The sequence below is a fragment of the Crocodylus porosus genome, unplaced genomic scaffold (assembly GCF_001723895.1).
Source record: "Crocodylus porosus isolate Cpor-Errol unplaced genomic scaffold, CroPor_comp1, whole genome shotgun sequence".
NCBI classification, from domain to species: Eukaryota; Metazoa; Chordata; order Crocodylia; family Crocodylidae; genus Crocodylus; species Crocodylus porosus.
In genome coordinates, this window is record NW_017728909.1 from 50,181,363 (window position 1) to 50,204,248 (window position 22,886).

Here is a 22,886-nt window from a genome sequence, read left to right on the forward strand (position 1 = left end):
TTACTGTCCAAGCCCCCAAGGTCTGGAGCAGCCTGCCATCAGAGGTGGTTCAAGCACCTGCATTGAACACCTTCAAGAGTAAATTGGACGCTTATCTTGCTGGGATCCTATGACCCCAGCTGACTTCCTGCCCTTCAGGCGGGGGCCTGAACTTGATGATCTTCTGAGGTCCCTTCCAGCCCTAATGTCTTTGAAATCTATGAGATGTCAATGTAATTGTGGAACTGGGACATGATTAATTTCATTCTGAATCCCAAAAATTGTGTGGCACATATGTGGCAGGACACACAATATTGCGGATCTAGGGAAAAATATTGTTGTATCCCAATCATGAGACACATGGGTAGGGATCCTGGCATTAGAGATCAAGTCCTCAATGCCAGGCTACAAACCTGGTCAGATGTTCCAAGGTTGCCCCTGAAAAACGTGGTGTCAAGAGATTGGTTGCTGATGTTGCATTTCCTTAGGCACCCTTTCAGCCTGCTGATGGGTGGGAAGGCTATCAGCTGATGGGTGCTCAGAGTTGGCAGGCTGAGAACCACCCAGTTCAGCCCTGTCCATACAACATGGAATATTATTGTGGCTAGTTTCTCCTTTGGTTGCACCATTAATTGAACATGTGGCAGGGTTACTACATGTAGCGTGATTAATAAGTTAGTCACATCATAAGTGTAACATCTACCAGGGGCCAAATATCTTATGACTTAACAGGGCCTACTGCTCGGTTTATCTGAATTGCTGCTTTTGAGTTATAATACTCATCACAAGAATCTGTGCTACTTGTGCTCGGCTATTACCATGAATATGTAAATTCTGGTAGATAAATATTACAACATAGAAATGCTTTCGATTAGTGTCAGTACCTTTTTTCCCTTGACTGTTCTGGCAAGCTGTATGCTCGTTGCTCTACAAAACACAAAGAGTTAATGAAAACTAAGGTTGTTATATTGGCACATTTGTTTGAAGCTCATGACCTCCACCATGATGTAAGCTCAGTTATTATATGCTGGCAATATATAATGGAAACTAAGAAAGCAAAAATTATTAAAGTCTGGAAAATAGTATTTGCTTATTAAATGCCTTGTGTTTGACAGAATGTGTCTGGACTGAGGTTAATATCAGAGAATTTCAGTATCTGTAAATGGACAGATCATTACTAAGTAGTAAGAAAAAGTAGTATTTAGCTTCTAATTTTTCTATAGAGCCCAGTGTTTTATTGGTTCATCCTTCACTCTTCTTTTTAGAGCCTTAGTTGTGAAATGTATCCATGACACTTTCCCATAATATTCAAGGTGAGAAATCATTAGGCCTTCTAAAGATTATTTGCAAAGCTACCATGGACCTTCTTCAGCATGGTACCTAAGCACCTGCTTAACTTTGAGCACGAGTAGCCCTGCTCACGTGAACAGAACTACTCATTTACCTGAAGTGAAGTATGTGCTTAAGTACCTTACTGCATCAGTACAGCAAGCAAGATAGCATATTTTATCATAGTTTGCAACTTTGGCAATGAGACCAAATAACAGTTCATTTGCCAGACAAAAGCTGTGTAATAGGATTGCTCTTCTGAAGAAATAAAGACCATGTTGCCACCAAAGAATGGAGATAGCCTCATGCAAAATAGCACCATTGGGTTGTCACTGCAGTACTTACTACAGGGATGGAGCAGAGACACTGATTTAGACAGCGAAAGAGCCTGGAGAAAGGATCGACCACTGTTCATGACCACGCCATCTACAGAGCAGGGACACATCTTTTTAAGTTGCAGACCAATTTTATTTTCTTTTAAATAAATCCATAGTCATTCTATTTCTAAATGTGCTTAAAAAAAAACTTTAATTGATGTCCAGACACAAGCAGCGCATTTCCTGCTTTTGCACTGGATCTCATGATGTGTGAATGAAATTATGTGTATGGGATGATATTCTGAGGCTCAATTTGCAAGTTGGCAAACTGCCTATACTCCAGATGACACCCAATCAACTTCTCCTAGCAGAAGTATAGCCATGAGAGTACACGGCTTGGCGTGAGTTAATTTATTCTGCTGCTTGTGCTGAGCTGTGAGAGGATGCACCTATACTGCCTCCAGTATCTAAGCTAGTTCATTTATATCTGATGCAGGTGAGTTGACTACACTAATTTGCAGTGCAGACAATACCCTGTTTTGCCTGCATGGTGCATAGTACTGCTATATCAGAGCAGTCCCAATGCCATAGGAGAGGAAAACTGAGATATCAATTAGTAGATGGTGGGGTGGAAGAGCCAGCAATACATTTAGTACATCCACTGACCAAATTCCCTTGGAAGGAAAACAACGAACGCTGACATCTCTGCAGCCACAAGCTGGCAGAAGGGCTGCAAAATGACTGCTTGTGTTCCATAGTTTGAGGAGAAGAACTTTGTTCTTCCAAACTCCAAATGAACTCCTATTCGTGTGCTCTCGTTTTACAAAGAGGGGAAAGGGAGCAATTCAGGAGTTAGTGCCTGATTAGAGGAAAGTACTTAAATATGTGCTTAAAGGTATCTGAATGAAACTTAGGATATGTCTCCACTGCATTGGACATACTTTCCTGTGCATCTTAAACATCTTCAGAAAAGTTTAATAAAAAAATACATATAGATGCGAGTTTGAGTAGTATATCAGCTCTCTGGGGTGTTGTTTGTAGCTGTGTTGGTGTAAAGACATAGGCAGACAAGGTTCTTTGGGTAAATGTGATATCGTTTCTCAGACCAACTAAATAGTTAGAAAATGTGTTCTTTGCAAGCTTTTTGGCACAAACACCCTTCTTCAGGCTGAGGGAGAGTCTGCTGGTGTTGTGTGTGCTCTTCTGGGTGGAGAAGAAGCCAAAATGCAGGTCTGTGAAAATGCAAATGTGTGACAGTGAGGATCAGAGGAAACGGGAGACGATAGGTGGGGCTGGGTGGGGGGGAATGATGAACCGGTGATAGAATGTAGCTGGTAAAAAGCAGACAGGTTACCTGGGGTTATCATATGTTAGGCAGGTTATAATGTGCCATAAATCTAACGGCTATATTTAGTCTATAATTTTTTGTATCCAATAGATTTATCAAGTGAACTTCATAGGCTTGTCTATGAAAGGTGTTTTGTAAATTCTCTTTCAGGATTAGAGATATTGGAGAGAGTGGTTGTCTTGTGAGAAGTGTGCACCCACAGGTAATTAGGTATTCTTGTCTTTGATAGATTTTCGGTGTGCATTCATTCTGGTATACAGTTGTTTTTTGGTTTCTCCTACAAAAATTTCCATCAGGGCACTTAGTGCGCTAGATGAGCAATATTACATTTCTAGAGGTGCACGTGTAAGATCCAGGAATGGTGATGGTTCTGTTGTGGGGTGTAGTTATTGTGGGAGTGTTGGAGATGTATTGGCAGGTGTTACATTTCTTGTCTGGCCTGGTATCCATTCGGTGTGTTTTGGGTCATAGGATGTTTGCTTCTGGTGATGAGATTGGTGAGGTTCAGCGCTTGTTTAAAGACTAGGATGGGTGGTTTTAGAAAGATCTCTTTAAGAATTGGGTCTTCTAGTATGGGTTGCAGTTGTCTGAGGATTTTCCATATAGATTCCAGGGAAGTATGGCATGTCATAACTAATGGTGTGCGATTCATGGGGATTTTCTTTTTGTACTGAAGCAATTCTTTAAGTCATATCCGGGTGGCTCTTTCAAAAGTGCAATCTATACCTCTCTGAAGGAATGTCCTTGTTGGGTGAAAACATTTTTGAGATTTACGAGGTGATGATTGCAAGTATTCTCCTCAGTGCAAATTTTTAATAACGAACACTTCCTCCTGACCATGGGCACAGCTACGGACATCAAAATGGCCCCACAGTATGCCAAATTTTTATGGCCCACCTGGAAGAAGAATTCCTCAAGAACTGCACCAAACCCATGCTATACCTAAGCTATATAGATGACATCATCATTTGCACCAAAAACCTGCAGTCTCTGATTGATTTCCATCACAAATTAAATAATCATCACTCCTCCATCAGACTCTCTTGAATACTCCAGTACCAACATTTCCTCTTTAGACATTATGATAAATATCCAAAATGGTAAAATATAAGCCAACTAGGGGTGCACCAATAAAGATTTTCTTGGCCAATGATGATAGCTAATTATTAACCAGCCATATAAGCCAATACCGATCTGATACCTCATTTACAGGAATGAAGCTGAGCAGCTTGGAGAGTAGCGCCTTGCAGGCAAGTCTGTAGGTGGGAGAGGGGTGTGGAGGAAGGAAGGGGTATGGGGGGGAACAGATCAAGACCACACCATGGTGGGGAAGGGAGTAGGGCAGGTCCAGGGGTAGGTACTGCCCAACCAGGGGGTTGAACGTGTTCCTAGGGCCAGGAACAGGACAGAGCCACAGGCAGCTCAGCCAAGGGTCACCGGGTAGGGAAGGGGCAAGGGGAAGGTCAAGGAGTTGTGGCTCCCTGCCATTGCACACACCAGGGGGAACATGGGGGCATGTGTCCCCATCATGTGCATAGGGCAAGGGTGGACTGCCAGGCTCAGAGAAAGGGGCTGTATCAACCTTTTCCTAGCGGGGGGGGTGTGGACTGGGGCTGGACTCTGAGTGGGCAGTGGCAGGGAGGGTGGCAACACTGGGCTATGGGGGGCCTATGGGGAATTTTGGGGTGGCTATAGCCCCTCAAGTCCTGTCCCCCATCCTTCCCCCCCAGTGTGGACCTTGCTCAGGGCATTCCATTCTGTTGCCTTTCCCTCAGAAGCCCCCCAGTGCAGGGCAGGCAGGAGATGTGTGGCCTGCTCAGGACTCCCAAGGAAAAGGCAGCAGAGTGGAGTGCCCCAAGCAGAAGTGGCACTGCGGGGGACAGTCTTGGGGGGCTATAGCTACCCCAAAATCCCCCAAAGTCCCCCGTGTTTACCCCTCCCAGTGCTGATGTTGCTGCCAAACCACCCCAGCCCACTCCAAGAGTAGCCCTGGCCAAGAGCACCCACCAAGAACAGGCTGGCACAGCCCCTGGCCCCAAGCCTGTGGCGGGCAGCCCACCCTTGACCCATGCACAAATCTGGGAGGGGGGTACGTGCCCACCAGGCTTCTCCCAGAGATGCACACAGTGGTAGGTAGCCCCCTCCCCACGCCCCCGTGCCTGGCTGCAGTCCTGTAAATCAGCTGTCAGATCAATATTGGCTGATATGGCTGGTAAATAATTGGCTATTGGGATCAGCCAAGAAAATCTTTATTGGTGCACTCATAGCTCCATCCTAGTCCCAACCCTGGGGTCACATTTACCACCCTGGCTAAGCAACGCCTGCTTCTGCCATCATATAAGAAACCCCTGGACCCACATACCTATCTGCACAGAATCAGCAATCACCCTAAACACACTAAGAACTCCGTCACATACAGCCAAGCCCTCCAATACCACCAAATTTGCACTGAGAAGACCCATGATTGTCACCTCATAAATCCATGCTGGGCATGCCACGTGTTGAAAAACTGTCATATTGTTGCTTTTTGGTGCATACCCAGGTTGCATCCAGTAACACTCAGACTTGGTTCGCCCACGGCAGCAACACCGTCCTAATCAGCAGCTACATGGCATTTGTTTTTGGCCTGCAGCATGCACAGAACAGGGCCTGGCTGGCAGGATCCGTTTTCACAGCAGCTCTCCTTAGCACAGTCCAGCGCAATGTAGACATGCCCCTATGATATTCAGGAGGTCTGACCAAATGCTCTAATGGTCCTTTCTGGCCTTAATTTCCATGAGCAATTGGGCTCAACTTTAAAGTACAACTAACACCCTTGCTGAATGGGAGCAGTGCCAGGGTGCTTAGGGCACCTGGCACTAAGAGAAAAAATAGCCAGAAAAGTTACCTGCAGATGATAAGGGGGGCTAATGAAAGCCTCACCTGACTGAGAGAGGGCTGGTCTTAGACCAGATATAAGACCAGATCCTGAGGGAAGCAAGCTGTAAGATCCTGGAGGCTGCTGAGGGAACATCTGAGCAGGATGGCTACAGCTCCAGAATGCCAATACACAGAGTACAGCCAGCAGCAGTCAGGAGGTATGGGAAGGACTAAGGGCTGCAGGAGGGCCCTAGGGGCCCAGAGCTTAGAAAGGGGCTGAGTGTGGGATCAGCGGGATCCAGGAGCCCTGAGGCAGCCTCCCTTATATAAAGCAAATACATCAAGGCACGGTGAGCAAATGGAGGGATGACTGAGCCACAGAGACCCAAGTGGGTAAGGGCTAAAGAGACTCCAGGGGATTCACAGCCACTCCTGGAAAGACACCTTATTACAGTGGCCTTTACAGAGTCTGGAAGACAGGCCCTTGATTTTTCCTTCCGTCTTTTGTAGATTTCTCACTTAACCTACAAAATGAAAACTTAAAAATAAATAAATAAAGTGACACAAGCCCCCAAATAGTTTAATCTACCATGAGGTGCTGCAATTTTGGAGAACTGAGACTGCTCTGCAGGGCAGCACTGAGACTACTCTGAACAGAAACAAAACTTATGTGCAGATCTGAGTGATGTAAACTAAAACTTGAGAAAAATGTTCATCTACATTTAACCAAAATGGCTGCTGCTGTGTTTGACATCTGCTACTGAGCATCACATAGCATGATTCATGCCTGTAAAGCTATAACTTGTGCCTAACTTTGAAGTCAAGGATACCTACCCCTCATGTACTTAAAAGTTAAGCATGTGCACAAGGCTTTCTGGGACTGAGGTGTAAGCAAAATAAAGTTGACTCATGCGAGATGAAAGACTTAAATCAGGAAAGCACATAGGCACATTCATAAAGGAAGCCTAACATGCTTCTCTGTATAAATGATACAGAATGTCTTAAGGGGAGAAAAAAAAGTCTTCAGAAAGGTTTAATAACACCCCCCCCATATATATGGGAGTTTCTATTTGGGTATTATATCAGCTCTCTGACATTGTAAGCTAACTGGCTTAATGTACTAATAGAATGAATTGAAACAGTGCTTCAACTTTATAGTGAAAGAAGGCAACTCTGGCATACTAAAAAGTTAAAGTTTATTTTATTTTCAAGTCATGTGTTCCCTTATAGTTTAAAATATGTATTTTGTCTGATTTGAAATTGTAAGGGTTTTTTTCAGAGAAAACAGAATAAGCAGTTCTTAGTAATGTGGCCCATGACTAAGAGTACATATATAACATGCTGCATGGACTCCAAATGTCTAGTGCAGAAAACCTTCACCAAGGAAAACAAGGATTGTTTGTCAAGCTAGAAAATAATTAGTGAAAACATAAGAAAACCAGCTTGAGAATATCATAGGCTGCACCATCAACAGAACATTAATCTTCTATAACAGTGCTAAACTGGGAGGTTCTTACAAGTTTTCTCATTTCCTGGGCAGATGCATATTAACTTCAATAAAAATCTCTAAGTAAAAACTGTCTGAGTAAAAACTGAAAACCAGTAAGTTAGTTCCTGGATACCATAGTAAAACACCTGGATCTGGTATGCAGGGAGTATGGATCATTAGAATCCCCTCCAAATCATCTCATGGAGCAAGGTGGCTTTTGCTCCTCGGATTATGGAAAAGTTCCCCAACAGATCACATGTCCCTAAGAATCTGATGACACCACTTGCACAGAAGACTTTTGCCTACACAGGCTTTGGCCACTTCATCACATCTTTCACTGGGCTTCTGTGGCTGCTCCTGGGACATCCAGTGTGTGTGATGGGGATACCTGGACAACTACCTGGAATAGAGGAATTTCTAGTCTCCTTGTTATTCCCTCCCACGCCCCACCCTCCCACACCCCACGTGGACTGTGGACCAGTAGTACACCTGTTTAGGACTCTGAAGGGAATGACTGAAGGAATAAGAGTCTCACTTTCATATGGGCCAGGTGAGCTCTGCACATGGGAAAGGAGGAGAAAGCATCTGTGCATGGCTACCAGGAGGATAATCCAGCCCTAAATGAAGAACTCAGCCTTTGCCCTGTCATAAACAAGCATGTGGCATTCCAAGATATGCAAACACAATCAACCTGAAGCTTACCTTCATTTGAATCACAAACTGTGAAGTCCCGTGCAAAGCGGGTTTTCCCCAGAAAAACTTTGGGTGAGGAACAGGAGTAGGAACGTGATCGAATTCCACCAAGTAAAGATTCCTAGAAGAAATGAGAATGAAATAAATGTGTGATTTTAAGAATTAAACATAACTAAAAATTGATTGCTTGAATGAAAGGAAACATCTGGGATAAATCTTTCCTAGATTCATAAAAATGTAGAATTCAAAAGAAAATGCAGAGAAAATCACTTCTAGCTTTTAGCTCTGAGAAAACCTTGGCTCTTTACAAAGCGCAGGATTCTTTTATAGAACAGGGAATCTTGGTATACATGCAAATTAGAAAGAAAAATCTAAAAATCCTAAATTATTTCAATCTGGTGGGTAGAGAGGTCTAAACAATGATATTATCACGCTAGCTCTATTGGCTAATTATCTGTAAAGGGAACAGATTACTTCCTGGATACTGTGGCTCTATTCATTTTAGTTCCAGATTCAAAGTCAACTTCAAAGGCTCTAGAAGAAATAAGCATGATGGCCTGAGTGCCATCAGATGGAAATTCTCATTGCAAAATCAACACCAATTTAGCATTAAATATGCTCTCTTCTCCAAAGAGAACACTATGCGATTGAGTTACTGTTGCATGAAGACTGGGAAACCTTTCACCCCTAGTGAAAACAGTCATTTGAACTCATTGGCTCTGAGCACCCTGACGCTGCGAACAACACATTTGTAATGCAATGTATGCTGATCGTGAAATACAAATAGGAATTTCTAATGTGCACTTGTTGTAAAGCAAGTTTCATGTTGCACACACATTGTTAAAACAGCAGCAGCTTTCAAAATACTGGCTGTATCATACATTGCTTTATAGGATAAACACTACTAGGTCAATTCATGTGGAAAACATCCTGTGGAAGAAAAAACATTTACATTTCAACTGAGAATATTGCTAAGATGCTGATAAAGAGAAACTAGTTTATAAAAATATAGCTGTCTTGCACTTAGGATTCATAATTTATTCTATTTTCCATCATGTAATCTTTTCCCACCCTTATATGAGAGTTCAGATGAAACCCAATTTCATAGACATTAGGGGCTGGAAGGGACCTCATGAGATCATCAGGTCCAGACCCCCCACTGTAGGCAGGAAGTCAGCTGGGATCAAGTGACCCCAGCAAGAAATATATCCACCAATGGAAGCTAAGAATTTTTATCTCTTGAATTAAATAAAAATAAAACTGTTTATGTGAACAAAAGATAAATGAACTCTGCATGTTTCTGAAGTTTCCAGAAAAGCTCCCCAAGGCTCAATGAAAATTAGTGTAGCCAGAATATCTATGGAAAATATCAGAAGAGGAGGGGGAACTGTACTAGTCATTGTTTAAAAGCACACATTTTTAAAAAAGGTTTACATGCTTTCTTTTAACACTCCATACCTCACTGTAAAGATGTTAACTTTATTTATGTCCAGAGCTCGTTGCAAATTTTCTGAAAAAGTGAAGTTGTCACGAAAATTGCCAGGTCATTGATCCCAAAATACTGAAATTCAAAACATCTTGGGAGAACCGATCTTTCATCAGGAGAGTTCTGATGGAGCCCACTGAATTCCTGACACGTTCATCCTGGGCCAGCAGACCCTGCAAGTCTCAGCCCCATGACAAGCTGCCGGCAGGTCTGCCCCACAGCTGACAACCCTGAGTAGCACACCGTAACTGCTCAGTGAAGCTGATATTCCTATTAGTTTCCTTACTTCTACTATAACGAACAAACAAAAACCCTGGACAGAGGCAGGATATTCAGGAAGCTTCCAGGCTGCAACAAATTTTTAAATTCTTTGGTTTTATTCCAATCTGGATCAAATATCAGGAATAAAAATGTGTTACATACTAGACACTCAGCTCTTCTGCAAGCTCTACTCATGTTACAGGTAATACCCCCAGAAGAAATTCTCTTCTTAACTATATCTATGTAACTTTGAATAAATTTTGTTGATTTCTAAGGGAAATCCAAATTTGCATAAGCATAATTGGGAATTGAATATTTCCCTTCGAATTTAAATACAATTTTTTTAATATATATTTTCAATGATTTAGTTGAAAATAAAACTAAGACCAAAATAATATCCAGATACCTTGGGGTGCAGATTCTTAGACGATGAAAGAGATTCCATCCGATTGATATGAAAATCCAGATCAGTACTCGTCTCAGAAGAATCTAATTCATCTCTGCTATTAGCCAAAGTTATTGAAGAGTTGATGGAAGGAGAGTGAATGTGGGCTCTTTCAGAAATCACTTCACCTCTGCTGTCTACTTCAAGGTCATCAAGACTAGAACTAAAGCACACAACAAATAAATAATGGTGTTTTCAGTGATCTGATAATCTTCCTTTCAAACGTAATGAAACAAGAAAAGATAATTCTACAAAATCTTGTAAATGGCATCTAGCTTATCCAAAACCTTTTTTTGGCAAATCACGTTCCATGCCTCCCCCTCAGCTTTGTCGACACTTCAGTAAAGCTTATAGCTTTTCTTCAGTTACTGCTTGCGTATACCACAAAATGTGGTCATATGGTATGATCAAGTCAAGATACAAGCATGCTGCAACTGAATGGATTTGAGATGTGGCACTTTTCATACAATTCTCCCTAGTATCTGGGAATTAATATAGGATGAAAAGGAAAATAATAATACACACAGTGGCAGTGTGCTAGAGGAGATTCTTAGAAGCCATTTTAAAAACATATAGAAGAACATATAGACATATATAAACATATAGAAGAAAAAAGAATGTTGGAAGAAACCCTGATTATTTCAAGCAATTAGAAAATATATGATTAGTAGGACTTCTTGAATATTATATTACAATGTCCTTTCCTGGCAGTATCAACTCTACAGGGGGTTCTCTGTGATCTTTGTGTTTTTATCTGTGTACGTAGCTCATGGGCTCCTTATTAATGTAATTGGGGTGAATGGTTGACTGCTTGTAATAACATTCCGGTCTTACAGCACAAATCATTTGGATTATGTATGGTATTTGTCAATAACTACAGATCTAGCCTAGGAAAATTAGCCTAACAACCCTTTCACGCAGCATTAAAGTTTCCCCCAACTAAAAGCTTTATTTTCCAACACGTTCTAAATCTGGTTTATCACTGAACATTGAAAGACGTTTTCTTTTCTGTATTTCCCACTGACATGTTCGTGACATTGCAGAAATATATTAGTTATTCCCTTTATGATTTAGGGTCCCAGTTTACAAGGGGGGAAAGCATCACTCTTCAATGGCCCTATCAAGACAGCAGCAAAACTGGAACAAGTGAAAAAGCATCGAGCTAGGTGCTCCCTAATGTATGCAAGCCCAGTGAAGTAAACAGAAAGACTCACATCTACCTCAACAGGATATTATTATTTAAAATTTGGCTTATATCTAATTCTTATAGTTTATACCAAGAATGTTTCTGTGAAAATTCTCACAGTTTTTAAGTGGCCTGGTTCTGGTTTGCTAGCAGACATCTCTTTGCAGCACCTAAGTGCGGCCAAACAGTATACAATTGCTTAGAGACCATTTGCAGTTTGTAGGAAATCAATGACAAATGGTACATTTTAAATACTGTGTATAAATATAGAACTAAGTATAATTTAAAATTTTGGACAGTTCTTCTGAAGTTGCTTTAAATTTTTCTTTCAATAAAGAAATTAGTATATTTTCTTTTGTTCTATTAAAAGATGAATCTAATAAAAAAGTCCTTATCCTGACAGTACCATCAAACCAACCCCATACCTTCTTTTCTTCACGTCAGCATAAAGTTGACTTCGTTCTTTATTAAATCCATGGGACATGAGTGGCATATATGAACCCGTTGTGCACAAGTTAGAAGATGAAACGACAGGCCCTGGGCCTTGTGTCATTTGGTTATCCTCATTTTCTGCATAAATATATTGGTTGCTTTCCTTCAATGAGGTACATGAAGAATTCTGAGACATATGGGCTGAGTTGGTAGGATCTGTGTTGGTTTCACTGGTAAAACTGTCTACAGTAATATAATTAATACCCAAATCTTCAACCTGGAATGGAGAGAAAAAGAGGCTTTTTAGTGTTAGTGAAAAGAATAGAAGAAAAAATGTATTGCCAAACTGAAGTTCTCTCTGTTTTTGTTTCTCCCCCATCCCCTATTATTTTTGTGCCCCGGAAAAGTGACACAAGTTAATCTGGCTAGTGTGTTCCAAACCTCACAGGAGCTTTTTCATAATTATAGGAGTGATTAGTTGGAATTTGTTAGTTTAATGGATGAGCTTTAGTTAAAGCACCCACGCCACCATTTTGAAGAGCAGGACACTGAATACACGAGATACTGAGGGTACTTTAATTTAAGTGGCTCCAAAAGATGCTCTAATTAAAGAGCGTCTCCCCACCACCACTATCAAAGCATGTGTAAAGGTGTCCAAAGAGATGTGTAAACCAACCTGGCTGAAGTAACATGCATCTAGAAAAAGTTCATATAATCAAGTGGAAAAAAAGGACTGCAATAGTTTCCAAATGCTGAAGTTCTACCATTCCTGGACTTGCATCCAGTCCAATTTTGCAGGTTTTCAAATCTATTTTTGCTTCTCTTAGTAAAACAGCCAAAGAACTATTGATATTTTAGCCCCCACAGACCTAAGAGGCACCAGTTGCCTAGCCGGCGCAGGGGGAGGGGAGCCCTTGCACGCTCCCTGGCAGACCTGGAAGTGGACTGGAAGTGCTTCTGGTCCACTTCCGGGTCTGCTACCAAGTGCAACACTCCATCTGCCCCAGCACCTCAGCATTCCTGAGCCACCTGGTACCTCGAGGTATGTAGAAAAAACATTTAAAGCTGTCTCTGTGTCCAAATCATCGAATCTCTCAGAATCAATTCGGAGGGTTCCAATTTGATTTGGAGAGATTAAAGGGTCTCCTGATTAGATTTGGAGATTTGTCCACCAAATCGGGTCAAATCCCCACCAAATCACATCAGCGACCAAAGCTTCACACATTCCTCCTGGACAGGACTCCAGTTTTACATCACATCTGAAAAAAAACGCCAAACTTCTGGCATGCTGTCACACTAACAGAACAACACTTTGTTTATAGCTGTCGTTCAAGTGCTCCAGATTCTGCACTGGCTTCCAACAGCTTTCTAGGTTAAATTCAAAGTGCTTATTATGACCTATATGGTCCTAAATGGGCTGGGACCTACATACCTAAGGAGCCGCCTTCTTTATGCCCTGTTACAATCACTAATGTCAGTCAAGAGCACCTTCCTGCAAGTACCCTCACTAAGACTAGTTTCCTTGTCAAAAATATGTGGGAGGTTGTTCTCAGCAGTCTTTTCACAGCTCTGAAACTCCCTCCCCACTTGACATCTTCCAGAAGCCCTGTAAGACCTTACTATTTGGGCAGATGTTTAACATGTGAGGCTAAGCTATTGTTTAGGGGGTTGTTGCTTTATTTTCCTTTTTGATACTCTACTTGCTTGTTAATTTGTTCTCTTCTACACTTTGTTTTATAACCTATTTTCTTCATCCTGTAAGCACCCTTGAGCCTTACTTGGGAAGGGTGGTATATGAACTCAATAAAACAAATAAGCAAATAAATAATTGACTGATGAACTGGTAAGCGAGGGACTTTTTAGCTGGCAAACATCACGAAAAGGACTCCATGTTAGATAACAGAAAAATTAGGATATCTGAAACTATAGAGAATTAAGGCTGTATTAATTCTTATTTCTGATATGTGACTGCTAAATGAAAAAACTAAATATTTACATAGGTTACAGAAGAATTTTTATATACCTTTGTATTTGAAGGGTTTAGTGAGTTGAGTAGCAAACTCAGTAGCAAAGGGCACCCAATTGCTGCTGTTCTATGCATGTACCCAAAGGTCACAAAAATAAATAACTGGAAGGCTGTACCAGTGGACGTATAAGATTATAATAAAACTCAAATAGTGTATTTAAAAGTACAAGCTTAGACTATCTTACTTGATCTACAACCATGCAGTTTGCATACACTTCATCACTTCCATTCAGCATGGCAGAAAGTCTTGCCGCAGCAAAGAAAGGTGGAACTGTGGATCTCTTGAGGACATCATGTGTAATATGTCGTTGTCCTAGATGGGGGGGGGACCATGGGAACATACGTTATTTTTTTTAATCATTTCAGTATCTTTTGTCCATTTTGTCATAAATACTACTAAGCTTAGTCATTAAGTACCAAATTTTATAGACCCTGTTAGAAGTCCAAAACATTAAAGAGTACATTTCTGTATTCTGTGTGCATTGGTATGCAGAAAATCCATGCCAAACTACCTAGTTTCATGACAGTTGTCAAGAGTAATAGATTAATGTTCAATCTATAGTAAGTAAGGATTAACAGTGGTTAACCTGCCTGTACACGTTATCCTGTGGACATCATACATCTTCCATATTTTCAGATTTCACTTACAAGACAATATTATGTGAAACCCATTACCATAGGAGGTTGTTGAGGCAGATAGTACAGTCAGGTTCAAAGAGAGACTAGACAATTTCAGGGACAATAGATCTATTAAACAGAACACTGGATACATCTACTTAAGATGCTAACTGCGCAGTAACTGAATAATACTGTGCAGTAGCACATCATAGCACCAACAGTGCTAATATGCTACTGAGCAGTATTATTAGGCTACTGTGAATTAGCAGCACTTAAAAGGTGTTTGCCAGTGCTATTGAGCAGTAACTCTGGTTACTGTGCATTTATTTAGTACTTTATTATACAAATACTAAAGAAATGTGCAGTAACCACTGCACAGTAGTGTCTCATGTGGACACACCCAGTCACAGATGTACCCTGTGCCATCTCTACATTATGATGGATGCCAAGGGGGGTAAGGATGCCAAGGAGGGCATAGAGCTGTCTAGATATACCCTGGTCAATGTTCTCCCTCTAAAGCTTCCACCCCTTTCCATTGTCAGGGATAGTATACTGGGCTAGACAGACAACTGGTCTGGCCCAGTACAGCTCCTACATTCTTATTATTAGCACCCTTTTTGCAGATGAAGACACTGGGACAGAGACTATATTATAGCAGTCGCTGTCATCCTGTGTTCTGCGAAAAGGATTCCTTCATTTCCCCAGCGAAATGCCTAGTGCACAGGTCGGCCAATTATGCAGTGCATGGCTTCCAGATTTTGGCTCTTTTGCATGATGTCAAGACTGGGATGAAATGTACATGATTACATTCTACAACTGAAATCTTGTGTAATAAGGCATTACATAATTGAATACAGGTTTCTTAAACTGAAAGAATGTTTCTGATTTTGAAGATGCTCTATCATTCTATTATACAAATTTAAATACGGTAAAAACTTGTAAGAAATAGGGGTATGTGATGTATAATTATATTAGTAAAATATAGCAGCTATCACACACACTTTTGGCTCATATCCACAGCTCTGAATGCTGCAGACAATTACATATAGTGGCCTCTACATTCTGTTATTTTAATACAGCAGCAAAATCCTGTCTAGTTATGAAGTATTTTCAATGTGTTCTGGAGAACCCTTTTCTTTTTTAGTTGTTTATGAGCAAAGAGCTCACATGCAAATCCACAACTGTGCAAACATTTCTGATTCATTAGATAGTACAAACCATTAGTCAAGTCTGTACATTTAGCACCCAATCGGTGAATCAAGTTCACAGATTCACAGAAGTTTAGGGCTGGAAAGAACCTCATGAGATCAACAGGTCCAGCCCCCCTGCTCTGGGCAGGAAAGACTGCTGGGGTCTTTCAAATATCTGCCAGTCTACACAGTTTCAGGCAGGATGGGTAGTCAGGCTAAATAAGCCTGATTTCCCTGTTTTAAAATGTGAAATTAGAAGTTCCCCATTGCAGTTAGCTGCAATTCAGGCCAACTTTATACTAATAACTAAAAAAAGCTTGCAGATTGTTAATTTTTACCAGTTTAAAAATGATTGTGAAACTGAGGTTTGACCTAGATTTGCCAGGTATGAAGAGCTATAAGAAAAATCCTTCTTAGTTCATGCAGACTACAGATTCAGGGATGCAGGCTGGGGGGAAAGAAAATCAAAGGAAACAACAGGACTACACTCAGAAGATACTGTATGAATGTCACAGTGAACAAGGCACAAGAATTCACCAAGAAAATTGATGGCAGTAAGTGGAAATTGCACTTATTAAGGTCTGGGGTTTGCTTTTTAAGTTCTGGACAAGACCCAAAATAAGCAATGCAACACCGAGGAACAAGTGTAGATTTCATATAATTTCAAAGATCTGATACCTCACAAACCCATGAGGATTAAGAACAAAAACTTATACCAACTGACATTTGGGAAGTCCAATTTATAAATGATATATTACAAGCTACATGGTTTCTAACCCAGGCAAGTTTGTGGGATATCAGATCATTAAAATAAAATCCTTTATATTACCACTTTTTCTCTCTCCTGCTTGAATTTCAGCATTATTTCAGTGCCTGCCGTCTTGAAAATGACTACAGCTACAATTCTTTAAGTCTGCCAAGAGCCTCAACTCCCTGTCTTTAAATTACAGTATATATTTTCACAGCAATCCCAGCACTTTGTCAGATATTGGCAGCTAAAATAATGAGGGAAAGTTATTTAACTAAGTACATTTCCATGGTAAACAAACAGCTCCAGTGCTGATCCTCAACCAAGGGTCAAAAAGAAAAATAGAAAAAGAAAAAAAAAAGAAAAAGAAAAAAATCAGGCCCTGCACAGCTTCTTGCATACACATTACCTTCCAAGAAATGCTCCTCCTCTAGAACGTAAACATTTAGATTGTGGTTGACAAGAATGGTACTCAGTCACAGAGCTAGACCAGATGGAGCTGACATATGGCTCTGAATATGGGTCCAGGTAGCAGACCTTTTTGAATCAATGCATAAATCAAAGCCAAATCTTACTGAAATAGTTTCTTGACTAGCAACAGTTCTCATTGCTGGGGGCCTGGCAATGAAATAAAATCAACAGAGCTATGCATTATACATCCCAAACCAGACAAATCTATTATACTTTGGGATTTGTATACAACATACAGTAGTACTAAGCGATTTTAATACCACTCTAAGGAGGAATAAACTGCCACAGGAATGTCCAAAGAGTGCTGTCACAGATATTAAGGCATGTGATTATCTGTGGTATTTTGTCCCCTTAAATCTTTATTAATAGGATTTTAGAAGATGTCAAGTGTCATGTGTTTTTTTGGTAGTGTTTCATTTTGTTTATTTTAAAACAAAGTCTCTAAATGTTCTACTGGGCTCTTAATCAGCACATAAGCCTTAGTCAACTTTGGAATTTCTAGTACAATAACATGCTACAAGTCTTCCAAAAACAGAACTTCTCCAGGTTTCATACGTGCATGAAGGCACAACTAGATTGAACCAATTTTGTAACAAGAAGAGTATACCAGGACTTTGCTGAATTCACATGACCACGTTATTAATTATATATTGACTATATTAGTAACTTATTTCTACTGGAAAGGCCAGAACAGTTTAAAAAGTAATAAAACCATTGGAAATGCAACAAAATTCCTACAGCTTCTCTGCATTCAGCCTGGGGTGCAAGCAGTTGCAATTCATACAATGCTTTTGATCTTGAATCTACAAAAATCAATGGCAAAACTCCCATTGATTTAAAAGAAAACAGATTCTAGTCCAATCAGTTGCCACTATTAATATGGCACAAACCTTTATGTAACTGAAAATTAGAACTATTATTAACAGGTAGGACTGGTCTTCAATAAGATATACCTCTGGAATACCTACCTACCCAAGCAATGCTTTTATTTGACTTGAAGAGGTAGGATTTCAGCAAAGCTGCGGTGGGCATATTATGTATAAAGTGTAGCAAGTCTTGTGCCAAAGGGCCATGGCATTTGAGAGATGAGTCAACTCTAAGGCAGATGGTGTTTCTGTCTCTGACCACCACTGGGGATTCTATTATGTGGAACTATTGCTTCCTCCAGTAGGGAAATTTTAAAACGTGGAAGTTGCTGAAGTAAGTCACACAAATGGCACTGTTTCCAGATCCTTCTAGCCATACATTCAAATGTTTTTAGACTATTTTGTCTTTCTTACAGCCTCCTTCCTCACAACTAGAGATGCGATTTTATATGCAACTGCAACTTGGTTCCTTGGTGCATTTTCTGCCACCACAGACGTCTATCCACCAGTGAAAACCCATCAGGCAGTATTTACAATGCAGTCAAATTAGCCCCACACAATTTTACCTATCTAAAGGTTGTTTGACAAGGTTGTAACATGGCGGTCCAGAAGAGTTTGACTCTGATTCAAAACCCAGGATTAGTTAAGGCCAGTTTTTAACCCAGTTTTCAAACAGAGATGCTTAGATTCCTCAAACTGACAACCATCACATGCTATTTAAACATGTACCATAACATTGCCATGAACAGAAACTTAGTATAAAAGAACATATCTAATTATCTCTATTAAAAGACACGTAGATCAATGCCATTAACATGGCAAGTGAGGATTTAAATGACAGTAAAGAATCTTACTGTTATTTAGGTTCAGAAACAAAACAGCATGTTCCTGGATGCCGGGATTGATAACGCCCAAATGTGTAGAAAACAATAAGTATTATCTGGAAACAGAAAATACCATCTAACTGCATCTTCCGGCACGTCAAACTTTCATCATATACATGCTTTCAGATGCACATTTTAGCTTGTAGGGACGCTCCACAAATGTTGTTCAGCTTGTAAGAATCCAGCTGCACAATAATGATAATTTAAAACATGCTCTATGCTGGCAGAAGGAAACCTACAGCCTGGAATGACCCGCTTTGGAAAACAGTGAGTACAGAGCAATGCGGAAAATTTTTTCTACTCAAGTCAAGACTTAGATGAGGAAGCTTTATGAGAGCATGCAGAGAAGACAAAAAGTATACCAATGTACTTAGCCTGGAAGCCAGGAAAAAATTACTAATTCCCTTTTCTAGATAAAATAAATAGCTTTCAGACAGCACACAAGAATTACCTCCAGCAACGTGACTATGGATTAATGTACAACTAGAAGTATGAGAACTATGAAGCAAAGAGAAAGTTGGACAATTAAACACATTAGTCAAAATTTGCAAACCTAAATGCTTAAACCTGAGCATCTCAATTCATTTTTGGCCATCTGGATTTTGAATCACATTTCCAAAAGTTCTCAGCTTCCCATGCAGTCAGATTTCAAAAGGAGTCGACTTCGAACGAAATGCCTAAATGAAGTGATTCTTTTTTTTTTAAATCTGGTCCCTGCTTAAACCCATACGTAATTTTAATCCCATAAATGTAAAAACTAGCTGACTTCTCTTAATCACCTGCTTAAAGTTAAACATACTTAAAATCCTTGCTAAATTGAGACTGTAGATCTATAGAGAGACATGGGATGATATGCATCTCAATGCCTCTCTCTCAGATCCCTGGATCCCAGGAGCCCCAGCCATGAGTTAGAAGTCTTAGCTTCCTATATAATGCACAGGTAATGTTACACCTGAGAATGGGAATCACAAAGGCAGGATGCTGAGTATGGAGTCACCAAGGTAAACAATAGGAAATGGTGAAGAGACGTGTTCATGCCTTAATCCCAGCCTCTCTCCAGGACCTGAACACCTAATTCTGAGTTGCAGGGGGCACCTTCCTGCTCTTGGGATTCACAGCACTGAACCCTCTTCTGGAGCAAGGCACCCTAGCCACTTCTTAAATATACATAAATAAATAAATACAAATTAAAAAAGGAAGAGGAGGAGGAGCTGTCACTCCTATTTCTTTTTTAAACTTGTTTGGTAGAGATGGTAATAGCTCTAAGCCAGGATGCAGGAGACCCAACTTTAATTTTGCATCTCTGCCAAATAGGATCTAAACTCTCATCACAGAGGAATGCCCTATTCTAGGGTAAGGGTACTCTCACAACTTCCTGCATCAGTTCTTCTACTTTGCAGAAAAGACCTGATGGTTTCTAGTGACAGGAAAAGGAAGGCTGTTTAGTTTAATGGTTAAGGCACTCATGATGGGAAGGAGGGACACCATCATTTAGTTCCTTCTCCAAGGGCTTTTTATGAGTGGTCAAGGTGACTGCCCTAATCACTAGCTTAGACAATCATGCTCTCTTTTCTTGCTCAGTGAATCCAAATAGATCTTTAATTATGCCATGCAAAGTAGAAAAAATTTAACTGGAGCAATGAGCATTCCTTCATCTCCAGGTAGTTTCTAGCTTGATAATAAAGACCCTGTCCTGAGAAGCAGAGGATGCAAGTTGAATCCTTCAAAGGATAGAAGAACAACTTAGGTCTCCCACTTCCATGGGAATGCTACAACCACTGAGCTATTTAATGAAAGGGAGAAAGACACCCCACTGTAACACACTGTCTTTGAATTAGAGACTTGGCTACCATAATGGTTTGTGTGAAGCTTGAAGTCAGATGTGCTCAGAGCATGCCTGTTGGATCAGGCCCTCAAGGGGCAAAAGTCAAGGGCAGCTAGTATGCAGATCCTGATAGGAATAAGCCATGAGATAGATGGGGAGGCATGAAACTGAGATGCATCTCAGCAGGAACAGATGCAGAACCTCAAAGGTCCCCAGGAACTTAATATGGAAAGCTTAGGCTCTGCAAGGTTAGCAAGCACTTGAGAGGAAGCTTTGAAAATCACAGTTTTAAACTTAGGCACTTACCCCATCTACTCAAATCAAAGACAAAGTTTTTCCCCCATTTAACATGTCTTGGATTCAAGCATGAGGCAGTAGGGGGGGCAGGCAGCTGCTGTGGCTGCAGCTCCAGCCCCTACCTGGAGCCAAGGTTAGAATTGGGGTCAGAGCTGCAGCAGCTGCCCACTCTCACCATCTCTGCCCCCTCCCTTCAGCTCCCCTCCCCACCACTTCTGCTCCCCTACCGTTCCCCTCCAGCTCTGGTGGGATTTCAACCCTGCTTCACCCCAGGACATGAAGCACATGTTTGCTCTGGCCCCATCCTGGCTTGGTAACCAGGCAGTCCCTAACCTTAGGCATCCAAAGTTGAAACCTGTGGCCATTACTCTCAAAATACTTATTTCATGAAAGACCATTCACAGCATTGGCTAAGCATGGACTAAACAGAAATACAGCAATATAACTTGTTTGGGCCAGTTTCCTACTACTAAAACTGAGGAGCTATAGAGTAGCAGCAGCACACTGGAAAGGCCTGCTGAAAATTCACAGCACCTCAGAGTATGACTTTTAGTGCAACAGTGGTAGCAGTTAGCAATCCTATTTAACCAATAGCTACCAGAAATAAATTGCCCAAAATGTTTCATGGGCCTTATATAAAATCACCGTGGAACAAATGGAGAGTAGAGTCAAGAGACACAATGAAGTCTATAACTCCTAGACAAACATTCACAGAATGGTTAGTGGCTTTTGCTTCATCCTTCTGCGGTCTGCTGAACCCATTATTCAACAACAGTGGAATTCACACATCATGTAGAGGCCAGTATAAGGCATCTTACACCACTTAAACCCCAGGTAGGGATTGCCCTGGGGCACTACAGAGAAAGGAGCTAACTTGGCATGCATGCACACCCTCTCTATACCATGGAAAGGGTCTCTTCAATGGGTCCAAATAATCTAGCACAAAACACCATGATGGTGGCTGAGCAGGGATGGAATAAGGAAGGAATCACAAATCCAGTGTCCTCCTGTGGAAAGGTTCCATTCACTTCTCCAGCCCAATGAGTAAGGTGACCAGTTTGGACAGGACAGTCCCAGATTCATAGACTTGCCCTGTGGGTTGATGAAAATAAAACAGAAGTCCTGGAATCACAGGGGTGAAAGGCATCATCTGGCAGGGAAGTAGAGATCACCTGGTGCACCATGCCACTGTTTCCCCACCAGACTGCGCCCCACACCCCAGCCTGCCTATCTCTGCCTGCAGAAATGCTGTTGACTTGGGGGGGGGGGGAGGTCCTGGATTTCCTTAAAAAATAATATTTTCACCCTACCAATGAGGAGCATGCAAGTCTTTGCTTGAGGGAGTGGGTTGGGTTTCCCTTCCCCAACCTCCATGGAGTATGAGAAATTATTCAAGCAGAGAACATTTGACCCTACAAGAAAAGTATTCTTGCTACGGCAACTCCCATATACATGATTTAGTCAGCACTTAAAAGCAGAATATACTGGTATACTATTACCATTAATGTGAAAAGCATGCCTATTAAGGAGAGAAGATACCACTGATATACATAACAGTCCTGATGTGCAACAGAACAATGCACCAAAAAATATAACAAGTCTCTGTTCCAAAGTTTTTACTGTCTAAAGGCAACAGATAAATCGCTGAACAGTAAGAAATATGTAGACGTATAGGCTTACCTCTTGAGCTTTTTTCCAGATAAAATGAGCCATCATAAACTACCGAAAGAAAGTGTTGAGCCCATTTCATCATCTTTATAAAATGAACCTATATACTTTAAGAAAATCTCTTGGGAAGAAACAAATTCATAGATTACCTAGCTAAACCACAGGAATATGTTGTAGAAAATTAAGACAACATTTTGCAGGTTTAAATTTTCTTTTTATAAATATTTTTGAGCTCTAAAACTCAAGGTCAGATTCTCAACCTAGTTCTTTTGCCTCATTTACTGATTTACAATAGCTAAAGACATACCTTAGTTTTCTGGGTATTTTTATCTTTTAGAAAGAGATTTTTTAAAATGTTAAGAAAGGATAGGGAAATATGACACTTCCACTCCATCTTCTTTCTCTGCTTCTGTCTGAATGCAGTAAGTTCATTAAGATTTTCAACGATAACACTGTGACAAACTTGTCC

The 22,886-nt window shown here is 40.8% G+C and overlaps 1 protein-coding gene across 7 annotated transcripts in view; it reads right to left on the minus strand.

The window, feature by feature from the left end:
- Positions 1 to 22,886, minus strand: part of ARHGEF28 (Rho guanine nucleotide exchange factor 28) — a 221,277-nt gene that overhangs the window by 60,888 nt on the left and 137,503 nt on the right. For 5 of the 7 annotated variants that reach the window (XM_019532253.1, XM_019532258.1, XM_019532254.1 and 2 more), the window contains 6 exons: positions 14,036 to 14,163; positions 11,818 to 12,101; positions 10,168 to 10,369; positions 8,024 to 8,135; positions 1,654 to 1,734; positions 864 to 906 (listed from right to left, as the gene is read on the minus strand). In XM_019532253.1, coding sequence (XP_019387798.1) covers positions 864 to 906; positions 1,654 to 1,734; positions 8,024 to 8,135; positions 10,168 to 10,369; positions 11,818 to 12,101; positions 14,036 to 14,163 — 850 coding nt within the window. The remainder of the gene's footprint in view (positions 1 to 863; positions 907 to 1,653; positions 1,735 to 8,023; positions 8,136 to 10,167; positions 10,370 to 11,817; positions 12,102 to 14,035; positions 14,164 to 22,886) is intronic. The other 2 variants (XM_019532256.1, XM_019532260.1) reach the window with 1 other exon arrangement.